General features: G+C 41.9%; 1 protein-coding gene across 2 annotated transcripts in view; it reads left to right on the top strand.

The window, feature by feature from the left end:
* gsg1l (gsg1-like) overlaps positions 1-16,776 on the top strand; it is a 38,136-nt gene extending 21,360 nt beyond the window's left edge. For both annotated transcript variants that reach the window (XM_085455063.1, XM_085455062.1), the window contains 3 exons: positions 9,585-9,737; positions 12,694-12,805; positions 15,631-16,776. In XM_085455063.1, coding sequence (XP_085311189.1) covers positions 9,585-9,737; positions 12,694-12,805; positions 15,631-15,991 — 626 coding nt within the window. In that variant the 3' untranslated portion in view covers positions 15,992-16,776. The remainder of the gene's footprint in view (positions 1-9,584; positions 9,738-12,693; positions 12,806-15,630) is intronic.
* Positions 16,777-20,608: the final 3,832 nt, after the last annotated feature.

The following is a 20,608-nucleotide window of genomic DNA, read 5'->3' as shown; positions in this document are numbered from 1 at the left end:
TGCACAGTTTTTCCGTTACCGTGACGTTCGTGCACCAAAGGTTGTTAATATAGATGCACAGCCCCCCGCCAGTCTTCTTACCCGAGTCCGCAGACCTGTCGGCTCGATAGGCGGTGCGGCCTGCTAGATCGATAGCCGCATCGGGAATGGCGCTGTCCAGCCAGGTTTCAGTGAAAATCATGCACGAACAGTTATTAAAAGTCCGTCGAGTGGCGATCTGCAGTCGTATTTCATCCAGTTTGTAACGGATTGAACGGGCGTTGGAGAGGAATATGATCGGGAGTGGTGGTTTAAACGGACCAGTCTTTAGCCGTGCCCACAGGCCTCCCCGCCTGCCTCTCTTCTGCCTCCGCTCGCAACGTCTCCTCCTGCGGCTTGCTGTTGCGGGTAGCCCCGGGGGTTGCTTAACGATCTCCGGGGGGATGAGATACTCGGATGTTAGTTGAAGATCTCCACGGCTTAGTTGTAGTAGATCATCTCTGTTGTATTGAAGTAACCCCAGACTGTGTGAAATAATACACAGTACCACCAAAAGTACAAAAGTGTAGGAGCTCCGGGCCGCTGCGTCTGTGCGCGCCGCCATCTTGCCAATAGAATTATATAGCATATTTCACAGATAAAAATCACAAAGTGCTTCAGAATAAATTCAGAAATACAAATAAAATAATATAAAACAGTGAAAAAAAATGTTTGCATAAAAATGTCTTCAGCTGCTTTTTAAAGGAGTCGATGGAGTCTAGACCGCGTAACGACAACAGCAGGGAGTCCCACAGCCTGAAAAGCCCGATCCCCACGTGTTTTAAACCTAGTACCAGTAGCCTCTGACCTGACGACCTAAGTGCTCGGGATGAAGCATGAGGTTTCAGCAGGTCAGAGATATACTGGGGAGCTTCACCGTGCAGAGCTCTAAAAGTTACAACTAAAATTTTAAAATGACCCCTAAAATTTACAGGCAACCAATGAAGAGAAGCCAAAACTGGAGTAATGTGTGACCTCTTGTTTGTGCCAGTTAAAAGTCTTGCCGCTGCATTCTGTACAGACTGAAGGCGATCCAGAGCTGATTTGTTGAGACAAGTAAAAAGACCGTTACAATAATCCAAACGAGAAGAGATAAAAGCATGAATCATCTCAAGTTCTGCCTTTGACACACGTCTGAGTTTAGAAATGTTTCTTAGATGATAAAAACAGTTCCGGACAAGTTGTTTAGTGTTTCTCAAGAGACATTGAACTGTCAAATATACGTTTCTGAGACGCGACTGAAATGAAGGGTCTAAAAAAACTGAAGTGCTGCTTATTTTCTGAGAGCATGTGATCAGGTGCAATAATCAAGGTTTCTGTTTTATCTGCATTTAACTGGAGGAAACTGTCATTTAACCACTGTTTGATCTCAGACAGACAATTATTTAAAGACGACAATTTATAAAACTCAGAAGCTTTGAAAGAACAGTATAACTGAATGTCATCAGCATAGAGATGATAAGAAATATGTAACGTCTGATAATTTGGCCTAGAGGGAGGATATACAGCAAAAAGAGAATCGGACCTAAAACGGATCCTTGAGGTGCCCCAGAAGGCAGACAACACATTATTCATACAGACAGTAAAGGATCTCTCAGATAGATACGACATAAACCATTTAAAACAACACCAGTGATCCCAAACGAGTCCTTCAGCCTATTTATCAGGATGCTGTGATCAACAGTATCAAAAGCAGAGCTGAGATCCAACAGAACCAGAACGCTGTACTCTCCTGACTCTGCTGCCATCAGAGACACTTTAAGCAAAGCGGTTTCAGTGGAGTGTAATTTGCAGAACCCGGACTGGAAAATACCTGTAACTGCTTGGAAGAGATGGGTCCAAATTAGGTTTCTTTAACATTAGTTCAACAATAGCTTGTTTAAAATAGCTGGAAACTGAGCCAGTATAAAGAGAAGTATTAATTATTTCCAGAATGCAGGAGCCAATAGAGTTAAACACACTAACGAAGAAGTACATCAAGGTGGCTTGAAGTCAGTTTCATCTGACCAAGCAGACACTGATGTCCTGTAAGGTAACAGGAGTAAAAGAGGAGCAGGTATCAGAGGTAAGCACGTGTGATACTGAGAGGATGATGGAGAAATATTCGACCTGACGGCAGCGACCTTATTAACAAAATAGTTTAAAAAGTCATTACAATCAGATTTAGTATAGACTGGTACATGAGGAATATCAGGAGAGACAATGTTCTTAATCGTATCAAACAATACTCTGGGATTTTTCTTTTTTTAAGCTATTAGATTAGCAGAATATTCATTTCTGCCATTTTTTTATCCTGTCGTTAAGTGAGAAAATTGATTCCTTGAGATGTACCCTATGGACCTCAAGCTTGGAAGCCTTCCATAAATGTTCTAACGGCCATCTCCTGCTTCCAATTATCTCTGTCAGGTCAGCGGACAAAACTCAGTGTCTCAGTATTCCTGCTCACTTGACTGTCTTTGTGGTATCTTCCATCGTATCCATCTGGAATCATGGTGATCTGCAACTTTCACTGTTAAGCTGCAAAACCCAGGTTAACTTCTACTTTACTGCTTCCTTCACATCCATCAGGAAATAAAACTCACTGCAGGAAAGTGAAATTCCTTTGAAGCCGATCAAAATGTGGGACATCGGCTGAATACATCAGACAAGGAGGCTGAATAAAAATGTCCCACATAAACTGTGACATCTGCTCGGCCAGACTGTAGAGCTGCAACTGCCTTTCCAAAGCTCGTTCTACAGGAAGTATGCGGAGAGTTGGGACATGCTACCTTAAATAAGGTCACGTGGACTAACCTTTGACCCCTTTCTGTAATTACAACTGGTGCTGAAGTTTGTGGTACCATGCAGGTAAGATTGATGCAATCTTCCAAAAGTAACATAGCTGCATTTTTGTTTTGCTTTTTAAACTGCATTTACCACAAACCCCTCTGTCTAATTATAAAAACAACTCAAAGCACTTTAAAACTTGTGATTAGAAGATTCCAGTCATTACCGCCGTCATTGCAGAGGAAAGAGTGTGTATTTATTTATATGTTCAGTTTACCAAACGTAGCAGGAGATGACAGTTAAATATATAGACTGTATATAAAGGTTGGACTTTAGTCCTTGGATACTTTTAAACTTCATCTTTCACGTTTTCCCCGAACAATTTAATATTTTTCTGTTTTTAAAATACCGAAGTTCTGTATTTGGACCAGAGGGTGGCTAATGTTAGCTGTCGTGAGTAGCGTGTCAGATCCTTGGACGTATGGGTGCAGCAAATAGACACAGATACCTGCTACCTGGTGCTAATCAACATCCAGTCAAATTCATGAAATTTTACTCACTATAACTGGAGCTCAGACTCCTTGGACAGCCTGTTAGTCACCTCACAGCGGCCATATTATTGGACAGATGATGTCATTAAAAATGCTCCAAAAGGCTCCAACAGCACAAACACGGTCCAGAGGTCCAGTTCAGGGTCTCGCCAAGAGGCCGCACCCCTAAAAAAGGAAAGAAATTTAAGAAATGAACTAAAGTGACTAAAACAGTTTTTGCAGATTTACTGCTGGAGCCTCTAGTGGACATTAAAGGAACTGCAGTATTTGGTAGATCAAAATAAAAGTTATGTCTCTTTTCTCCAAATATTTAGACAAGAGCTTCTAAATAACTGTCAAACTGCAGCCATGATGCGATACCAAGAGGCTTCTAGAGGCACTTTAGTTAAACCAGCAATACCAGCACCATTACAGCACTGATTAGTTAGAAACTGGGACCAGTGTAAGACCAGTTCCCACCACCGAAAAATGCAATGAGAAGTTTGCTGTCACAGCTGGAATTGAAATATAATGGAGCACATCTGTAGATAGTGTATATATCTAAGGAAAGTCATAGTTGATCTATGAGTTGAAGAAAGAAATGGGAAAATGAGGAAAATAGTGGAATACATCTCTAAACTGGGTCTTCGGATTTTAAGATTCTGAGATTCATTCGAAGCATCCTGAGGCCGTCATCGTTATTATATTGACAAAGGAGGGGGAAGAGGCAAAGTGACACTTATTAATTGATATGAAACAGGCTGAGTCTTTTCCTGTGTGGTGTCACTGGTGATTTATGGAAGTTATTGGAGCCTGTCGCCTAACAAAGGTGAGGATGTGGCCGTATGTTCACATCAAAATTTTAGACAGATTTTAAGCAACGTTTCCAAAGTTTGCTTTTGCCGACTGTAACCTGACCAGAACATGAAAGGCTTACCTCATGAGAAGGTCCTCTTGTATAACGTTAAACTCTTTTAAAACCCAAATGAAGTGCAGAATATATTAAGAAGAGGATGCTGAATAATGAGGGAATATTGCAGCTCATCAAGATTCATCCTAACTGCAGATAAGAGCAGATTATTTCATGTTGTTTATATCCTGCAGCGAATGAAAGGAATATTTGAGCATCCAGAAGAAAGGGAATATTTTGGTGCATGTGGGGCGTTGCCTCTAATTCTCTGCTTCATGCAGAGCAGGTAGTTAATAATGAAAGTTCTGCGATGGTTTCATCTGTTAATGCCATCTGGAAGAGCAGGAGTGATGCATGGAGCAGAGGTGGATGATATGATGTATTGAGCGGGGTGACCTTGCTTCCCACACAAGGATACGATATGTTAATCTGCCTTCCTTTGGGCCCGACATGCCTGCTGCTGGGTTTTATAACACGCAGCTGCTCCTCAGTCAGATCCAAGTCTGCTCTTAATGAAAAGTGAAACAAAAAAAACAACTCTTAATTTGATTAGACGGAAAGAGTCAGCGAGAGCGAATCGAAGCCAGGATTCAAGTCCCGCCCACTCCAGCAGAACCAGACCCACTTGAGAGATGACATGACAAACGCCATTTATTTTTCTTTACATCTGTGTGTGTCATTAAGATCAAACATACAGATGATGCGCGAACATGTAGCTGGCTATCAGTGGTGACTGCATGGGTGCTGTAAACTAATATAAACTCTTTGGAACAGGGAATTATGAAAACTGGGACTGGGACTCAGACGTGCGTACCATAGGAAAAGATTACAGCAGGGGTGTCAAACATGAGGCTCGGGGTCCAGAATCAACCCAGCAAAGACTCCAGTTCAGCCTCACTGGACATCGAAAGGAATAAGCTTTGGACTCTAACTGTATTTTTATGCTACACAAAAGTTATTCGATTATAGATTAAAATGTTTTTTTTCTATCTGCTATAGAAATGTTTTATATTAAAATATCTGAAGGATCAAATGTGTAGCTAAACTTCTTTAAACTGACTTAACATCAAAGTGTGCTGCATCTGATCCACGATGTAAGATGAGTCTGACATCCTGGAGTTTAAAGAGGTTCAGCTGTTGGGCCACTTCTGTTTATTTTCATATGCAAACAGACTTTTAACTTTTCATGAGACCCTTCGTTGTCTGCTCTCATCTTATTTGCCAAGTTACATTTGTCAGAAAGGTGTGGGTAGTTATCGTCTTTGGTCCCAAGACTTATTTTGTGCGAACGTTTGCACTAAATTCCAAAAAAAAATGTAAATTTGCAGCCTTAGCTGCTGCATCTTTTTGCGTCTCTCAGCTTTCAGTTTTGTAACTAATAACTGAAAAGCTGGTGGGTTGAGATCAGGAAGCTAACTGGGCCATCAAATCTCATTTCGTTTCCTTGGGAAAGTCTTGAGTTGCTTTTGCTTTGGGTAATTATCTGCACTGTGAGGCTCTGCCTGATCAGCTTTGGCTGAATCTGAACAGGAAGTTGAGCTCTGCTGCTTCTATCAGCAGTCGGTGATCAATAGGCACCAGTGACCCGGTGCCATTGGCAGCCACACAGTCCAGTGCCATAACACTACCTCCGCCATATGATGTGCTCTGCTTCAGATGATGTTCTCCGTTCTCTTCTTGTTCCATCATTCTGCTATAATTTCATCATAATTTCTTCATCTTTCCAAAGATTTCTTTCATTTTTCCAGAACTCTGCCGACTCTTTAGATGTTTTCTGACTTGCCTGATCTTGAGTCTAATCCATGGTTTGCATGTTGTTGTAAAAGTTTTTTCTTTTCAGTATGAGCTGACTAATGCATTTTATTTTTATTTTTAAGAATTAACCAGTTTGTTGAGTGTGTCAAATCTAAAGGTTTTCCTGCATCTTTGAGAGACTTAGTTTTGTTCTTTCAGCTTACTAATGGCCTTGTTTTCTTCCACTGATATCTCTTTGGACGTTGGATTCAGAGTTCCGGTGAACACTTGAAGCCAGCTCCAGATCTTTAATCTGCTTAATTTGTCATGGAATAATGAGGGACTTGGTCTCGCTTGGCAGTGAAACTGCTTGGCTATTGTCCAATTACTTTTGGTCCTCTAAAAATGGGGACTTGTTTATAAAAACGGCTACAATGCCCGAACAGGTAGTGGAGCACTTTGGGTAAATGTCTTGAATGAAAGCTGAAAGAGGCAAAATAGGGAAAAAATGTCATTTTCCAAAACCTGGATACATTTAATAAATGAACCTGATTTTTCAACTGTCTTAAATATTAGCCAAATTAGAGGTAATATGATTAGATAACTGGTCAGAAACTCAGTCACTGGTCAGTCTCCACCAATGGCAGAAACAGATATTTTTACACCCTTGTACAAAAGGTCATTAAATGTTTACATTAAATGTTTGGTCATTACTGATAATTTTACCGTTCGTGGAAACTCGATGCTTGAAATAAAGGGCATGGCCTTAATGGCTGACAGCTGGATGGTGAAGCGGGTGGTTATAGTTGTAGCTGGTCCTGGTACTGTGCTCACAGGCCATCCAAAAGTCTCCAGTTTCTAGGAATTTCAGGAATTAATTTGGAAGTTACTGAGCAGGCCTGTCTGTCTGTGTCCTGCTCCCATACAGTCTATGGATAACTAAGCTAGTTAGTGTTGGCCGAACACTTAGCACTCCACCCTCTCATCCAAATTTGGACACTTTCAACTCCTAAAATGTGATAAAACTGAAACCCAGTTTGATCCCAGGAGAAGACACAAATCCCTTTGGAACACTCAAACCTACCTGCTGGGGTGACAGCAGGTAAAACCAAGTATCGAGTATCAGGTTAAACTGTTACAGCAGCATTAATTCACCAGAATTTGCATTTGATGACATGAAAATGTTTTTTAAAACTCTAAAACCCAAAAAATGAAATGTATTAACCCAAGAAACTGTTGACTTCACACACCACTGACAAGCTCAGGAAAACACACACACTCGCACGCACAGAGTAATTAAAGGTGTAATTATATCATTTACATGAGACTTGGTCTGATGAGCTGCTTCCTTCCTGTTATCAGGAAGTGTTGGTTTAGTCCTTCACAGCACATTTTATTTTCTGCCTTCAGTCTAATGAAGTCTGCTCAGTCTACTGGTGCATATTCAATAAGACAGAAACAGGGGAGAAAATTGTTTTTGGTCAATATTGTTGCACTCTGAATTCCCCCGCAGGCGGTTATACCTCTGGAATTTGTTTGTATCGACTGTGTGGAAATTACAGCGGCGGCTAATAAGAAATCAGAGAGCGTGGAGTCAAATTCGTGCGACCTGCGGGGTCACGCCGGTTACAGGGTTTCGAGTCAGAGCAGCGTCTCTTGTCATCTTTCATCTCTCGCTGGGAGTTTGATGTGATTAAATAAGCGGATTGATGCAGGACGAGCTCGGAAGCATCTGAATAAAATCTGCTCGTGTGGCTGATGAGAGAGAAAGTTCCCGAGCTGCTTCTTTGTGTCAGCGTTGGGCTGTCGCTGCACATGTGCTTCATTTTCCTCCTCTCAGCACTTACACTTCACATTGGGAGAAACTCACATGAGTAGAAGACACTTTGTGCGCTGAACTGATAACTGACACAGGGCACGCTGGCCTTGCTCGTACTGGGAGATATTCATCCTGTTCGCATTTCCGGGGTGTCAGATTCTGCTGAGCCGTCAAACCTGCTCGTATCTCCACAAGCACAAGGCGTCCTTCGGCATCTGTGCCCAACGAGTCTCGCAGCACCAGCTCGTGACATATAAAGCACCGGTGCATTTAGGTTCAATTTATTCTTTATATATTTTATTATCTTTTCAGGTAATAACATCTTTAGATGCTTAATAAAGCTGGCTAGATTCTGGTTTCCGCTTCAATAGCAGATGTCATATGAGTCAGTCAGGTGCTCTTTTAGTTTGACCATCAGGTATTTTTATTCATGCGTTCATGCATCCCTCCACCTTTTCCACCTGTCTGTCTACCCTAGCCATCCATCCATCCTTTACCAATTATCAGGTCCCCATTGCAGCAGAGACGTCCTGGGTCTGTCCCAGGACCTCCTCCCAGGAACACTTGACCTAGGAGGCATCCAGGAGGCACTTTAGTCAGTTGCCCACGCCACCTCCTTCCTTTTGATGTGGATTGATTTAGTCTGAGATCATTCCACATGACTGAGCTCCACCTTATCTGTGTCACTGCTCGTGTGAACTGTGATGTCAGTGCACCCGATAACTGTTGTTTACTTCTAAACAACAAAACAAACAAACTAAATTTGTTGTGCTGGAATGCGAACAGGTTTCTCCTGCTTATCTGACAGCAGTCTAAGCAGAGACACACAGACTCTTCCTCTTTATCTCCATGGTGCCAATATTCAAATGATCTGTATTGGCTAAAGTGGATGGAAGTGTCGTTCCCTGACTTTAAAGCAGTGCTACCACATGAAATACACAGTCTGGCTTCTCCTTTGCAGTTGTTTGAAGTTAAAGATGCTCGTTAAGATTCATTAAGGAGTCAGAAATGATTTTTAGACCGTTTGGAAGAAATATGTCCACGTGGAGACGATGACATGGATGAAAGGTTAGCATCCTGATGCAGAGGAAACAGTAGTTGGTTGCCACCTTGCCTAGAGAAAAGAGCAAAGACAAAATTAGTGATCAATATTCCCAGTTTGGGGGTTTTGAAGCGCCGCACCAAAACTCACTGACATTCAAATTGAAAATTCAGCCTGGAGGTTGTAATTTTACCTCCTCTTCATCCTCAGCAGAGCAGAGCGGAGAGGAGCAGATAATCCTGTTTAATTCTGTGTCGTGAGGAGCTTTTTGCCTTTTTAGAAATAATACGTGTGGAGAAAAGAAGCGTGGTAGTGAGAGCGGACCCCAAGGGCAGCTTCTGCTACAGGATGACATCTCTTCTGTGCTTTAAAAATGTCATACGGTACAGCGGGGTTGTAACAGCTGTTCATCATCCTTTATAATGTCTCTCTGAGCTCTGCAGGGTTTTTTTCCCTGTCTATGACCAGAGGGCTCAAACACCTTCCTGTCCTCCTCTGGGATGATGAGAAACAAATAACCTCACCTTGTTTTGAGCTCTAAGTGCATTGTCCTCACTACAGAGGAGAGATGTGTCATTATCCGAGAATTCATCAAAGTTTCATCACAGGTTTGTGGCTTATTGGACAGCAGATGAATGAATGGCTGAAGTTGGAACAAATGGGAGACAAAGTTTCTCTCCAGCGTTTTGAGCCCTCGTAGCTTCAGAAGTCCGGGACGCATCTATGTGAGGTCTGTCTGACTGAGCGGTCTGTTGGTGTCTGTAGGCGTGCTGTGGTTGTCCGTGGTGTCCGAGGTGCTCTACATCCTGCTGCTGGTGGTCGGCTTCAGCCTCATGTGTCTCGAGCTTTTCCACTCCAGCAACGTCATCGACGGACTCAAACTCAACGCCTTCGCCGCCGTTTTCACCGTGCTGTCCGGTAAGATGCAAGTTTCCTTTCCTATTCTTCTTCTTGCGTTTCTTCTTCTTCTTCTGCTTCTTCTTCTGCTTCTTCTTCTGCTTCTTCCTCCTCCGTTCTAATTCTTCTTCTGCTTCCTCTTCCTGCTTTTTCTCTTTTCCCTCATCTAACTCTTTAGTTTTTTGTCTCTTAGTCCCTCTCCTCATTTTTTCTCTTTTTTTATTCTTCACTTCTTCTTCTCTGTTGATTTTCCTGGCAAAAGATAATTCGTGTCCAGTGAAATTTGGCATCAGGAACATCCTTTAAACACCACTGGGCATCATTTACATATATTCTGAGTATTGCTGTGAGAATCAGCAGCAGAGCGGACAGAGCCTGAGGCAGATTTGTGAGGTCGTCCAGGGTCAGAGGTTATCCCATGGCAGCCTCGGATGTGGCGGTGCCAGGGATTTTTTCCCCAATTTACGTTAAACCTCTTACACAAGAAGCTGGCGATGCGTCCGTCACTCTGCTCCTCTCAGAGGACAGCGGCACATTTTACAGCATTTATGCAGCAAACCTCTGAAGCACGCTCCCTTAATCACTTCATATCACAAGTGACACTTCTGCTCTGAATTATGTAAAAACCTCATGCTCATTCTCCACCAGGGAAAGGTAATTGACATTTTGAAAACTATTACACAGCAGAGATAAAAATCCAGGCCTTCCCTCTGCTCACGTACTCCAAAAACCAGGCGTAGCCAGCGAGGGCCGGATCTGTCTGTGGAGCTGTCAATCACACATCATTAGCTCTGATCATTTACAAAAGACACTTGATGATTTGTTCAGTTTGACCTAAAATAAGCAACAGAGGTCACAGAGAAAAGAAGCCAGGGTCATTTTGCCTCAGACTTTTTACAGCCACAGAGGTCGCCCCCTGGTGGGCACTAAATGGAATGCAGGTTTAAAGCACTTTTACATCGGCTTCACTTTTCAGACCTGCAGCTACATCTAAGGAGACCAACGTGTATACTCCACACCTGAGCCCTGCATTCTCAGGAGCCCAAAACAAACTTCTGCAAAGAGCCCCCACCCCACTGTGAGCCACATAAACTATTTATCACTGCCACAAATTAAGTTTCCCTAAAAAGTTTTCCACTTCTTCGTGCTAAATGCAATACATAATCTCACCAGCAAGTTGTGGCTCTACCCAAAGGCCTACTCGCTGTCTGAGAGCACCCAGGTGGCGTCCTGACTGGATGCCACCTATAGCGGTTGGCCTGAACCCAGCCACCTGATGAGGGCTCCCGCCTGTTTTACCAGGCTCCGCCTTTCCCCTCCCACCCAGCCAACCTTCTTCTTCAACCTTCTTCGTATACAAGGGCCAGCCAATCAGAGGAAGCTGAAAATTTAAACTGTGACTCGTGCAAATCTGCTCCAGTGGAGTTCAGGAATACAAATATGGAGTATTAAAAGTGAAGACATCAACAAACAGCTTTGATTTACTAATAAATAAATAAAAAGTAATGGTGGGTGTCTTAAAGCTGATGAATATGGAGCATAACCCCCCCCCCCCCCCCCCCCCCCCCACACACACACACACACACACACACACACGTGATTGTGATGTATAACGCCTTTGTTAATGTCACATCGACTCGTTTGCGCCGCGGCGTTTTGACTTTGTTGTAATTCTGCTGACTGATTGTGTCGCTCTCTGTAATTGATTGGATGTTTCCGAGCGCGCCCATTGATTCAATTGATTCTGTATAATGACTAATTATGATCATTACATGTGTTCTGATTCATTACTGTTGGGCTGCAGTGATTTACTGTTGTTTTTGCTTTGTGGTAATTATGGTGGCAGACTGTCTCGTGCTGAGGGTTTCTGTTGTTATGTAAGAGCAAGAAAACACACTAATGTGTCTCCAAGCCGTCCTCACAGGGTTTGAACTGACCTGGGACTAAAGAGGACTCATTAAAACAGGAATATTTAATGTGTTAAAGACATTTTGTCTAATGGTGATGCTTAAATGTGTTTATGCGTCCAGAAAAGTTTTTAAAAACTCAATTAGCCCCCCCAGAAAAAGCCTTAGAATAAATCATGCTGTTACTTGATTTACTGATGGATAAATGTGAAGCGCCTGTCTGACCCTCATTTCGTCATTTATAAAGTTCCTGAACATTAAAGTCAAACACTGGACATTAGATTGTTATTTTCTGTCCTTAACAAGAGCACTTTTATGATCATTTAGTCCCCAGTATGGAAGGACGGAGACGGCACTTATGTCACAGGTTTATTATCAGCTTAGAATAAAGTCTGTAGTGTTCATTTGTCTGACTCTGTGGGCAGTGATGCAGCTGACACACAGTCGTTCTCCTGCTCCTGATCCTGTAAAGCTTTAGACACATAACACACTGATCAGTGATCAATCATTGGTCGTGTTGTAATCAATCACAGGGATGGAAAAATGTCTGTCACAGCTGAACCTCAGAGATGAGTATCTGAGTGAAGATGAGGCTGAAATGACTTTGAGACTCTAAAACTGAACTAAAATGTACCTACTGATTGTAATCAGATTACATTTAATGTTGAAATGTGTTTACAGACTGAGATTCAGTCATTAAAAATTAAGGTCTCCACATTTCACCGAAATCAGTCTCAGCGGCTTCACAGAACCAGATCCGCCTGAACGCATTCTTCCTGCTCAAAGGGAGTTTTTCCTCCCCACTGTCACCAAGAGCCTGCTCAGAGGGGGTTGTTACAGCACATGCAGATCAGTTTCATATTATATTTAAGCAACAGTATCAGGCTGCTACCATGGCTGCACAGGGGCACTGACTGTGCTGTACGGTGTGTAAATTTGGCTCCAATATTATGTTTTGATCGGTAAAAAGCCCTTTTTAATGGTTTCCATAATGAATTTGTTCGTGTGTGTGTGTGTGTGTGTGTGTGTGTGTGTGTGTGTGTGTGTGTGTGCGTGCGCGTGCGCTGCAGGTCTTCTGGGTATGGTGGCCCACATGATGTACACCCAGGTGTTCCAGATCACAGTCAGTCTGGGTCCTGAAGACTGGAGGCCTCACAGCTGGGACTATGGATGGTCCTTCTGGTCAGTCCACAGCCCCCCACACACATTAACCCCTAACTAGCGTCACCCCAACATTAAACCTGTGTCCATAATAACGTTTAATGACTGTCTGTCAAAGATGTTAAAGTTCTTCATGTTATGGCTGCCAAATATTTGATATGAAGAATGGAATGTGTCTGACAGGCCACAGAGTCCATATTTATGTAAGAATTCAACAAAATGACACATAGATGTTCACAGACAGACGCATCACGTCTCCAAATACCTCGTTGTAATGACTGTTGGTGGAGGTGTGCAGCAGCCTGTCAGCAGGTGGTCTGCAGGTACGCAGGGAGCTGCTGTTAATAATTGTCTTTGCTCTCTGCTGAAAGCTGAGCTGCAGCTGCTGAGTTCCAACAAAGTCCTTTTTTGAACAGAGAGAAGAAGCGACTGTGCCTTTATAAAGAGGTGCATAAGTGATACAGATGAGCAGAAATAAAGAAGCACAAACATGGATTTCATCCAAACACGAGTAAAGCAGGACAGAAGGAGGGAAACACCTGGAACGAGAACACCTGCTCCTGTTAATAGAAAGATTTTCAGTGTTAGTCATTTAAGCGAAAGCCTCCATTTACCACCACGAGGGAGCCATTCAGGATCGTTAAAGTGGAAAGGAGGATTAACCTCTGCTGGAACAGAAGGCCAAAACGCTCCTTCAGGATGAATGAAACGATGATGGACGCTTGATGTGCACTCAAACTTTCTGCTTAAAGCTCCACTGAAAGCAATAACCTTAATTTGATTTTAGCACGAGCAGTGTTATAGAAATAAGAGAAAACGCTTAATATGAAGACGGGAAAAAAACACAAACAAAGCAGCTCTTCATCTGCTGGCAGGAGGTCGCTGGCAGGTTTTCTAGCTCTGTGCTTTTAGAACAGTTTGTGCTGAAGACACAGAAAAGGCCGAGTGTTTTTTCACGGGGAAACAACCTCTGTGTCACGTTCAGACAAACTCATCAGGACTGAGCGTAACCCCTGTTACGCCTCTACTGTGAGGATCTTCTTTATGCTTTGCAGTAAGAGGAGTCTGTTTCATTTATGTTGTTAAAGACATTATAGTCCAAATTATTTTGGATATTTTTTAATAACCCCACCACATCTACCTCTGGTTCTTTGGTTTTCATTTGAATCATATTTAAAGACAAAGAAAAATCCCCTGAGAAAAGGCAGCGGAGCTTGTGGAGGTACGGTGTGTGGCTGACGGAGCAGACATGCTCAGGAGGGATTTGGTGAGAAACAAAACTCAGGGAGGCAGTAAAAACTGCAGTTCCTCTAGTGCCCAGCAGGGGCTTTAGGAGCAAGTCCCCATAGACTCCCATGTTAAAATGTCCAACTACAGCGAAACAAACATGTTTACAGTCTGATTTAAAACAAAAAAACAAACACAGACACACACACAAAACAAAAACAAAATTGTTGAGGCTTAAAGTTGGGGGCGTGGCCTTTTTGACTGACAGGTGCTAGCTGGATGTAAAGCGATGTCCTTTTAAAACGCTTAAAAATAAACGTCTGGTGCTTGGTGTGAAAATTCAATTTAGTTTCAGTTAGTTTCTACAGAGGTTTCAAATTCATTTTTATTAGTTCAGTGTTAGTTTTAGTCTTTTTAATGATTACTGTGTTTGGAGGACATATGCCAAATATTCATTTTATACTTAATAAACATATCAAAGATTTGTCAGACTGTAATATTAAATGTTAACGAACTAAAACGTTGACTATAATAAGCTTGTAGCTCCAACAGTAATCGGGTGTAAAACTGAAATGTAATCAGTAAACAAAAGAAATAAAGAAGCGGTGTCATCGACTGAGGGTAATTTATATGTTTTACGTTGCGGTGACTTGTTATATGCTTCACTGCGGTGCTATACGTGAAGATTTATTGCTGTAATTTCATATTGTTTATTTGGTTTTGCCTTTAAACAGTTTCTCTGCTTCCTCTGAGGAACAGTAATGGTTCAGTTATAAACATAATCCTACAAAAGAGAAGGAAAAGTGATTGAGTTTATAGTGTATTATCCAAATTACATCACACTATGGATTCCTGTTGTCCCAAGATAAAAAGTGATGGATTTTATGCGTCATTTTGTTTTATCTCGTGGTTTTCTTGCTCAGCGTGTTTAAAGACCTCTGCCTGTTTTTTTTGTGCTGTAGAGCATTTATTTCCCACACTGTTTGCTCAACATTAGGCTCTCCAGAGTCACCACACACTCTGAGGTAGCTGAGCATCGATCATCGTCCTGCTAACATTTGAAGGAATGAAGATGAAAAACTCAGAATTACATTTCGCGGTCGATTTGGGAACACATCGGTGTTCCCCAGCAGACCTGGAGGCTGGGGGACTGAGCTTTGATGAACAAACGATGCCCTTATTTGTTTGTGCTGAATCGAAAGATTATTTTATTTTAAATAGGAGCAAAAAAATCTATAAGTGTGCAAGTTCCCAGTCATTCGGTTCATGGTAGTTTGTGTTGGTAGAAGGTGAAGATGTTTCACCTCTCATCCAAGACGGTTCTTTAGACACAAAAGGTCAAGGGTTCCTATCGACTCCTAGTGGGCGTTGTTTCTGTCTATGTGGTCCAGATGATGGTTGGCCCACTCCTGACTATGCGAGTCGTCACATAACCCACGGTTTGAAAAGGGGTGTGGGTAGTTACCGTCACTGGAGGTTAAGGGTAAAACCACAGGCCCCAATCTATGTGACCTACATAAGTCCCGTTGCCTTCTTCTTTCAAGCTTTCAAAATTCTAATTACATTGTTCCAAAGATATATTTCATACTTATTGATTTCTTCTCTCTTATTCCACTCAGCATGGCGTGGGGATCCTTCACCTGCTGCATGGCCGCCTCCGTCACCACCCTCAACTCCTACACCAAGACTGTGATCGAGTTCAGACACAAGCGGAAGCTCTTCGAGCAGGGCCTGCGTGAGGAGCAGAACTACCTGGACCAGGAAGCTTTCCACTACTTCCGGGACCGTTCACTCCAGTCCATCTCCAGCACCGTGGAGGTCTACCCCGGCCACAGCGGCACCAGAGCCGGGCTTGTTGTCGGGGGGCCCGGTGCGGGCCCCGGTCCAGGTCCCGGACCGGGACGCGGGAAGATGAGAGCGGGGTCTGCCTCAATAGACTTGGGGGAGAACACGGACTCACTGGGGGAGGAGCAGTGCTGAGTCACACATTGGAATGAGGGGATTGACTGGGTTGTGGGCGTGGCTACACGATGAGGTGAACTGCACCTTCACATGTGGACCCGGCCGCTAGTTTGTCCACTGTAACTGAAAGCAGAGGCAGAACTTATTTTCTGTTTTAAGAGGACAACTAAAAGGCAGATTAAACATGGATTACAAAAAGAAAATACAAATGTTCTCGCTGTGTGTGAAGTGAAAGTCAGTGTAAAGTGTGAGAAATAGACTGTGGGTGAAAGTAGGCGTTCTCCTGCTTATTTTGAGGTGCTGTGTGTAGTATTTTAACATCAATACATCGTCACAGTTTTGAAAAATGGTGAAAGCCTTTGCTGAATAGCGACCCCCTTGTAGCAAGAAGCGGAAATTACTGTGGCCCTGAAGTCCAAAACACAGAAGTATTTCAGAAAATACAAGAATGTTTTCATTAAGGTTTCTTCTTTGTTACCAGCAAACACCCTTGAACATCCTTCTTGGACTTTCTGGCAAACACAATTATGTGTCCGCCAACTGTTTAATATTATCCATGTAAAATAAAATAAAATAAAAAATATATATTTATTTATTTATTTATTAAATAAAAGATTCTTGGGAGGAATTAAAGAATTACATTAAAATTATAATAATTAAAAAAACATCATGAATAATTTATTAATCATTTATATCAAATTAATTAAGAATCAAATGTAATTGTGTTTAAAACTAGATTTCTGATTACGCCGCATCCCTCCTGAAGGAGATGGTCAAACATGACTGTTCGTGGAACTTTTTTTTTTTAAAAATCCAAGAAAAATGAATATTATCAAACTGTTGCTATGAAATGTATGAACAGCTGCATACCCTGTTATTGGACTATACACAGTATAAACGTTATTTGTGGTTTGTTCAGCAGTAACGATAATTTATTCACAGTTAATTTTTGTGTGTGTATGTGTGTGTTTTGCACCTCAGGGCCACCGTAGAGGAACATCAATATCTAATTTAGCTAACATTAGCCACATATGCTACTTGTCATATCAGACCGAGTTGTACTGCTGACGTGCTCGAGCATGTTTGTCCCCCGAGTCCACTTCGATGGAGTGCGATCGCTTTGCAGTTGGGATGGTCGTGATTTTTAAATATTCAAATAGTCATTAAAATATTTTAAAAAACGCAAATATGTTACACAACTTTCTTGTCTTAAAATTGTTTTCAACAGACACAACTGATGCAGTTTTAGAATAATTACTACTCATTATTTGTTACATTTTTTTAAAAATGTAACAAATATGTTACTTAATTACTGATTTCTTATCACTTTCTTTGTTGTGGGTGCTGGGCTGTGAACACACTTTACACCACAGGCAGTATAAAGATGAACGTAGTTACTGTGACACCACCTGTTTGTTTTTGAAGACAGAGAGGAGGTATTCCTAATACCGAAGCCCCGCCCACCTGTTGTTCAAATCTTCTTTTTTTGGTTTAAAAGTTTGTTTCAGATCTATGATGGGCGGGGCTGAGTCATGCAAAGCTGCTGTAGTAGGGTCCAATGAGCAGAAACAGCCACGCTAAATATGCAAAACATAATATTTTGAGTTCACTCCTTCCTGCGTTAACAGATGATAAATCATTAAACTACATCATCCCAGCCACATTTATTTGGCCCAGTAGTGAACAAGCCTGCAGTAGACATGCTATTAGATTAACACACTGGCTTTGTAGCTCATGTGAACTCTCGATTTTCCAGGTCAAATCAGTCCCTGGAGAATCTCCCGGGCAAGCAAGACTGCCAACCGATCAAGCATGCTCCAAGACATGCTTCTTTGTGAGCCTCGGTATCTCTTATCTGATGTAGTCTGCAGAAAGATGAGGCGAAGTTTGGCGAGAGAGAAACACAGAAACTGTGGGAAATCAAGAAAAGCTGGCCTCAGGACAGGAAGCAACAGAGATTATGATTATTTTTGGCCTGAGTCAGATTAAAATGAAATACCACACGTTGCACTTTTACAGGTCGTGTTCAGGCCACATCCTGTTGCTGATGCTGAATGTGGGGCTGGTGTTTAAACTAAAATCTTGAGCGCTGAGGGTTCAGTCCAGTCTTCTCTTTCATTTCTTTGCCTCCATCAACCACCAGCTTCCAGGACTGACAAAAGAAGCCACTGAAGAAGACCTGCAGTTTCTTGAGTCAGTGTTTGCAGATACATATGTTAAAATCTCCAACTTTACTGCAGTAATGCACATGTAACCCAGGCTTTAGGCTGATAAATTAGTCCTCCACCATCTGATCCAAATGCGGCAACTTCTGGTCCCCAAAACAGTCCACGAGTTGCCGACATTCACCTTTTTTCGATACACATGATTTAAAAAAAAAAAGGTGCTTTATTTTACTTGTGTGAATGAATGCACTCTATTATTTTTTACTAATTACATTTATTTTTCCAAAGAAATTCTCAGTTGAATGTTAACATGTTAAATTTCACTAGGAAACACTTTATGGATAAAGATCTACTGGGTAAAAGAAGCAAGGAAACACGATGAAAACACCTCGGTACACATAAAACTGTAATATTGGAAAATTGTGCATAAAATATCAAAGGTAACAATGTTTCTTCTGCAGAATAATGTCCATAAATTAAAGGTAGAGTGTTGATAAAACAGCTGGATAAACATTTTAGATTCAGTCATTTGCACGGATGCTAATCCGAGACTGCATCCGCTCAACTTGCCTGTTTTATAGACATGGTGAGCGCTACCGTCCTTCATCATCATCACAGCTTTCCTAACTAATGAATGTATCAAAGGAGTTATTAACAACTTTTAAAACTCCATCTTCCCTACATCACAAAAGTTAGCCAAGGTGGTTAGCAAGAAGCTCGTTTACCTGCTAATGCTAGCTGTGTGTCCATACAGCACGATCTGATATCGTCGTGTTGGTGTTGTTCCCAGATCAACATAGTAAATGTTGTTCCAGGATCAACATTGCAAGTGACCAATCAGAATGTTGTGATGTCATACTTTTGCGACTTCGGGAAAAACCGCCGTAAAACAAAAAACTGTAGTTAAGCTGCGAGAAAGCTCCTCTGTCCGCCGATCAATGGACCCTCACCCTAACCCTAACCGTAACCCTTTAATAAACGGTAAGCAGAACTGATATTGTCCTTGCAACATTGGAATTTCATAAATGCACACATGGCTTGGCGCGCCAAATAATAACGTCACAACAATGTGATTGGTCACTTGCAATGTTGAACCTGGAACAACATTTTCATGATGATCTGGGAACAACACCAACACGACGATATCAGATCATCCATACATACAAAGTGCAGGTGGTTACTGATCTCAGAGCAGTAACAGCTGAGCCAGAGGCAGTTTGCTCTCCCATCAGTTTACAGTAAAAACCAGCAATGTGCAAACCACAAAAAGCTGCTGGAGACCAGTCCAATCACCACTGAGACAGATCAGTTGGTGGAACTACTCAGTGCAATCACCAAGCAGCCGTGATTTTTCAGAGTTCAAAGTAAGTTAGCGTCCTATTTTTAATAAGTGTAACTGACCCATAATACACATACCATACATAAAAAGTGCTGATAAAGGCTGTGGAGACCTTACCTGTTTCCTTCAACGTGTGTCTGACTGGGAGGTTAATAATCTCTCTCTCTCTGGGACTCCATTTATCCTGATTTAACCCGCTCAGCTAATCCTCCCTCTCTGCATGTCTGCCGGCCATCACGCTCCACAGAGTCCATTCATCACATCAGATGTTATGGATCAAAGCGAGTCTAATCAACACGTCTGTAAGATGTGGGCAGGAGAGAAATCCATAAATGCAGGTCGGCGTGGCGGAACAAATCAAAACAGTTCAGGTAATAATGCTAATTAGTTTTTAAAATTGGAACTCGGGATTTCATGCACTCGGATTAGTAAATTTGCCCTCATATTATTTAATTTTCTCCCTTGAATGAATCATTAGAGTGCACATGAACAGTCTGTGTAAAGAGATATTAAAAGACTTATAACAGCTGAAGGTCTAAAAAACAGATTTTAATGTCAGTCAGTGAATTAAACAATGGAGATAAAATTCATTGATTTAAAACAAATTCAATATAAATGATACATTGTACTTAATATTTAATTAAAAGATGATATAAATATTTAAGTAAATACATTCAATGCTAATGTTTTTTTTTAACAGACACCGGTGTACAGAGAACTCACGACCTTCCACAAACCGACCGTTTTCAGTCAGGCAGCTTTAGACGTTCTGTTTGGATTACGTTGGCCCCAAAATCTCAGCCAAAACAATCCTCGCTGTTTCCAATCCATGCGCTTACATAAAACACACACTGGGCATCTTCATGCAGCGCTACACTGTTAGTGACTGTTCTCGTCTGTTCAGGTGACTAACAGATTATTTGTTTTTTTCTCAGTTTTCTTATCTTGGTTGAGTCATTTCATCAGATTTTTACATTACACATATACCAATAAAATCCAGAGACTGTATAAAGAAGATGGACAGAGCCACCGTGATGTCATGATGTCTGTGGGGAAATTCCTGAAGGCCAGAAAGAGATTTATGGTCCTACGGAAGTCTGCGGTTAGAGGGCAGCTCTGGTTCTCTGTGAC

The sequence above is a fragment of the Copadichromis virginalis genome, linkage group LG4 (assembly GCF_057382275.1).
Source record: "Copadichromis virginalis isolate Kocher_CV1m ecotype Utaka linkage group LG4, C_Virginalis_male_GT1.1, whole genome shotgun sequence".
In the NCBI taxonomy this organism is placed as follows: Eukaryota; Metazoa; Chordata; class Actinopteri; order Cichliformes; family Cichlidae; genus Copadichromis; species Copadichromis virginalis.
Note: the sequence above shows the minus strand (reverse complement) of the source record. Positions and strands in the feature narration are given on the sequence as shown.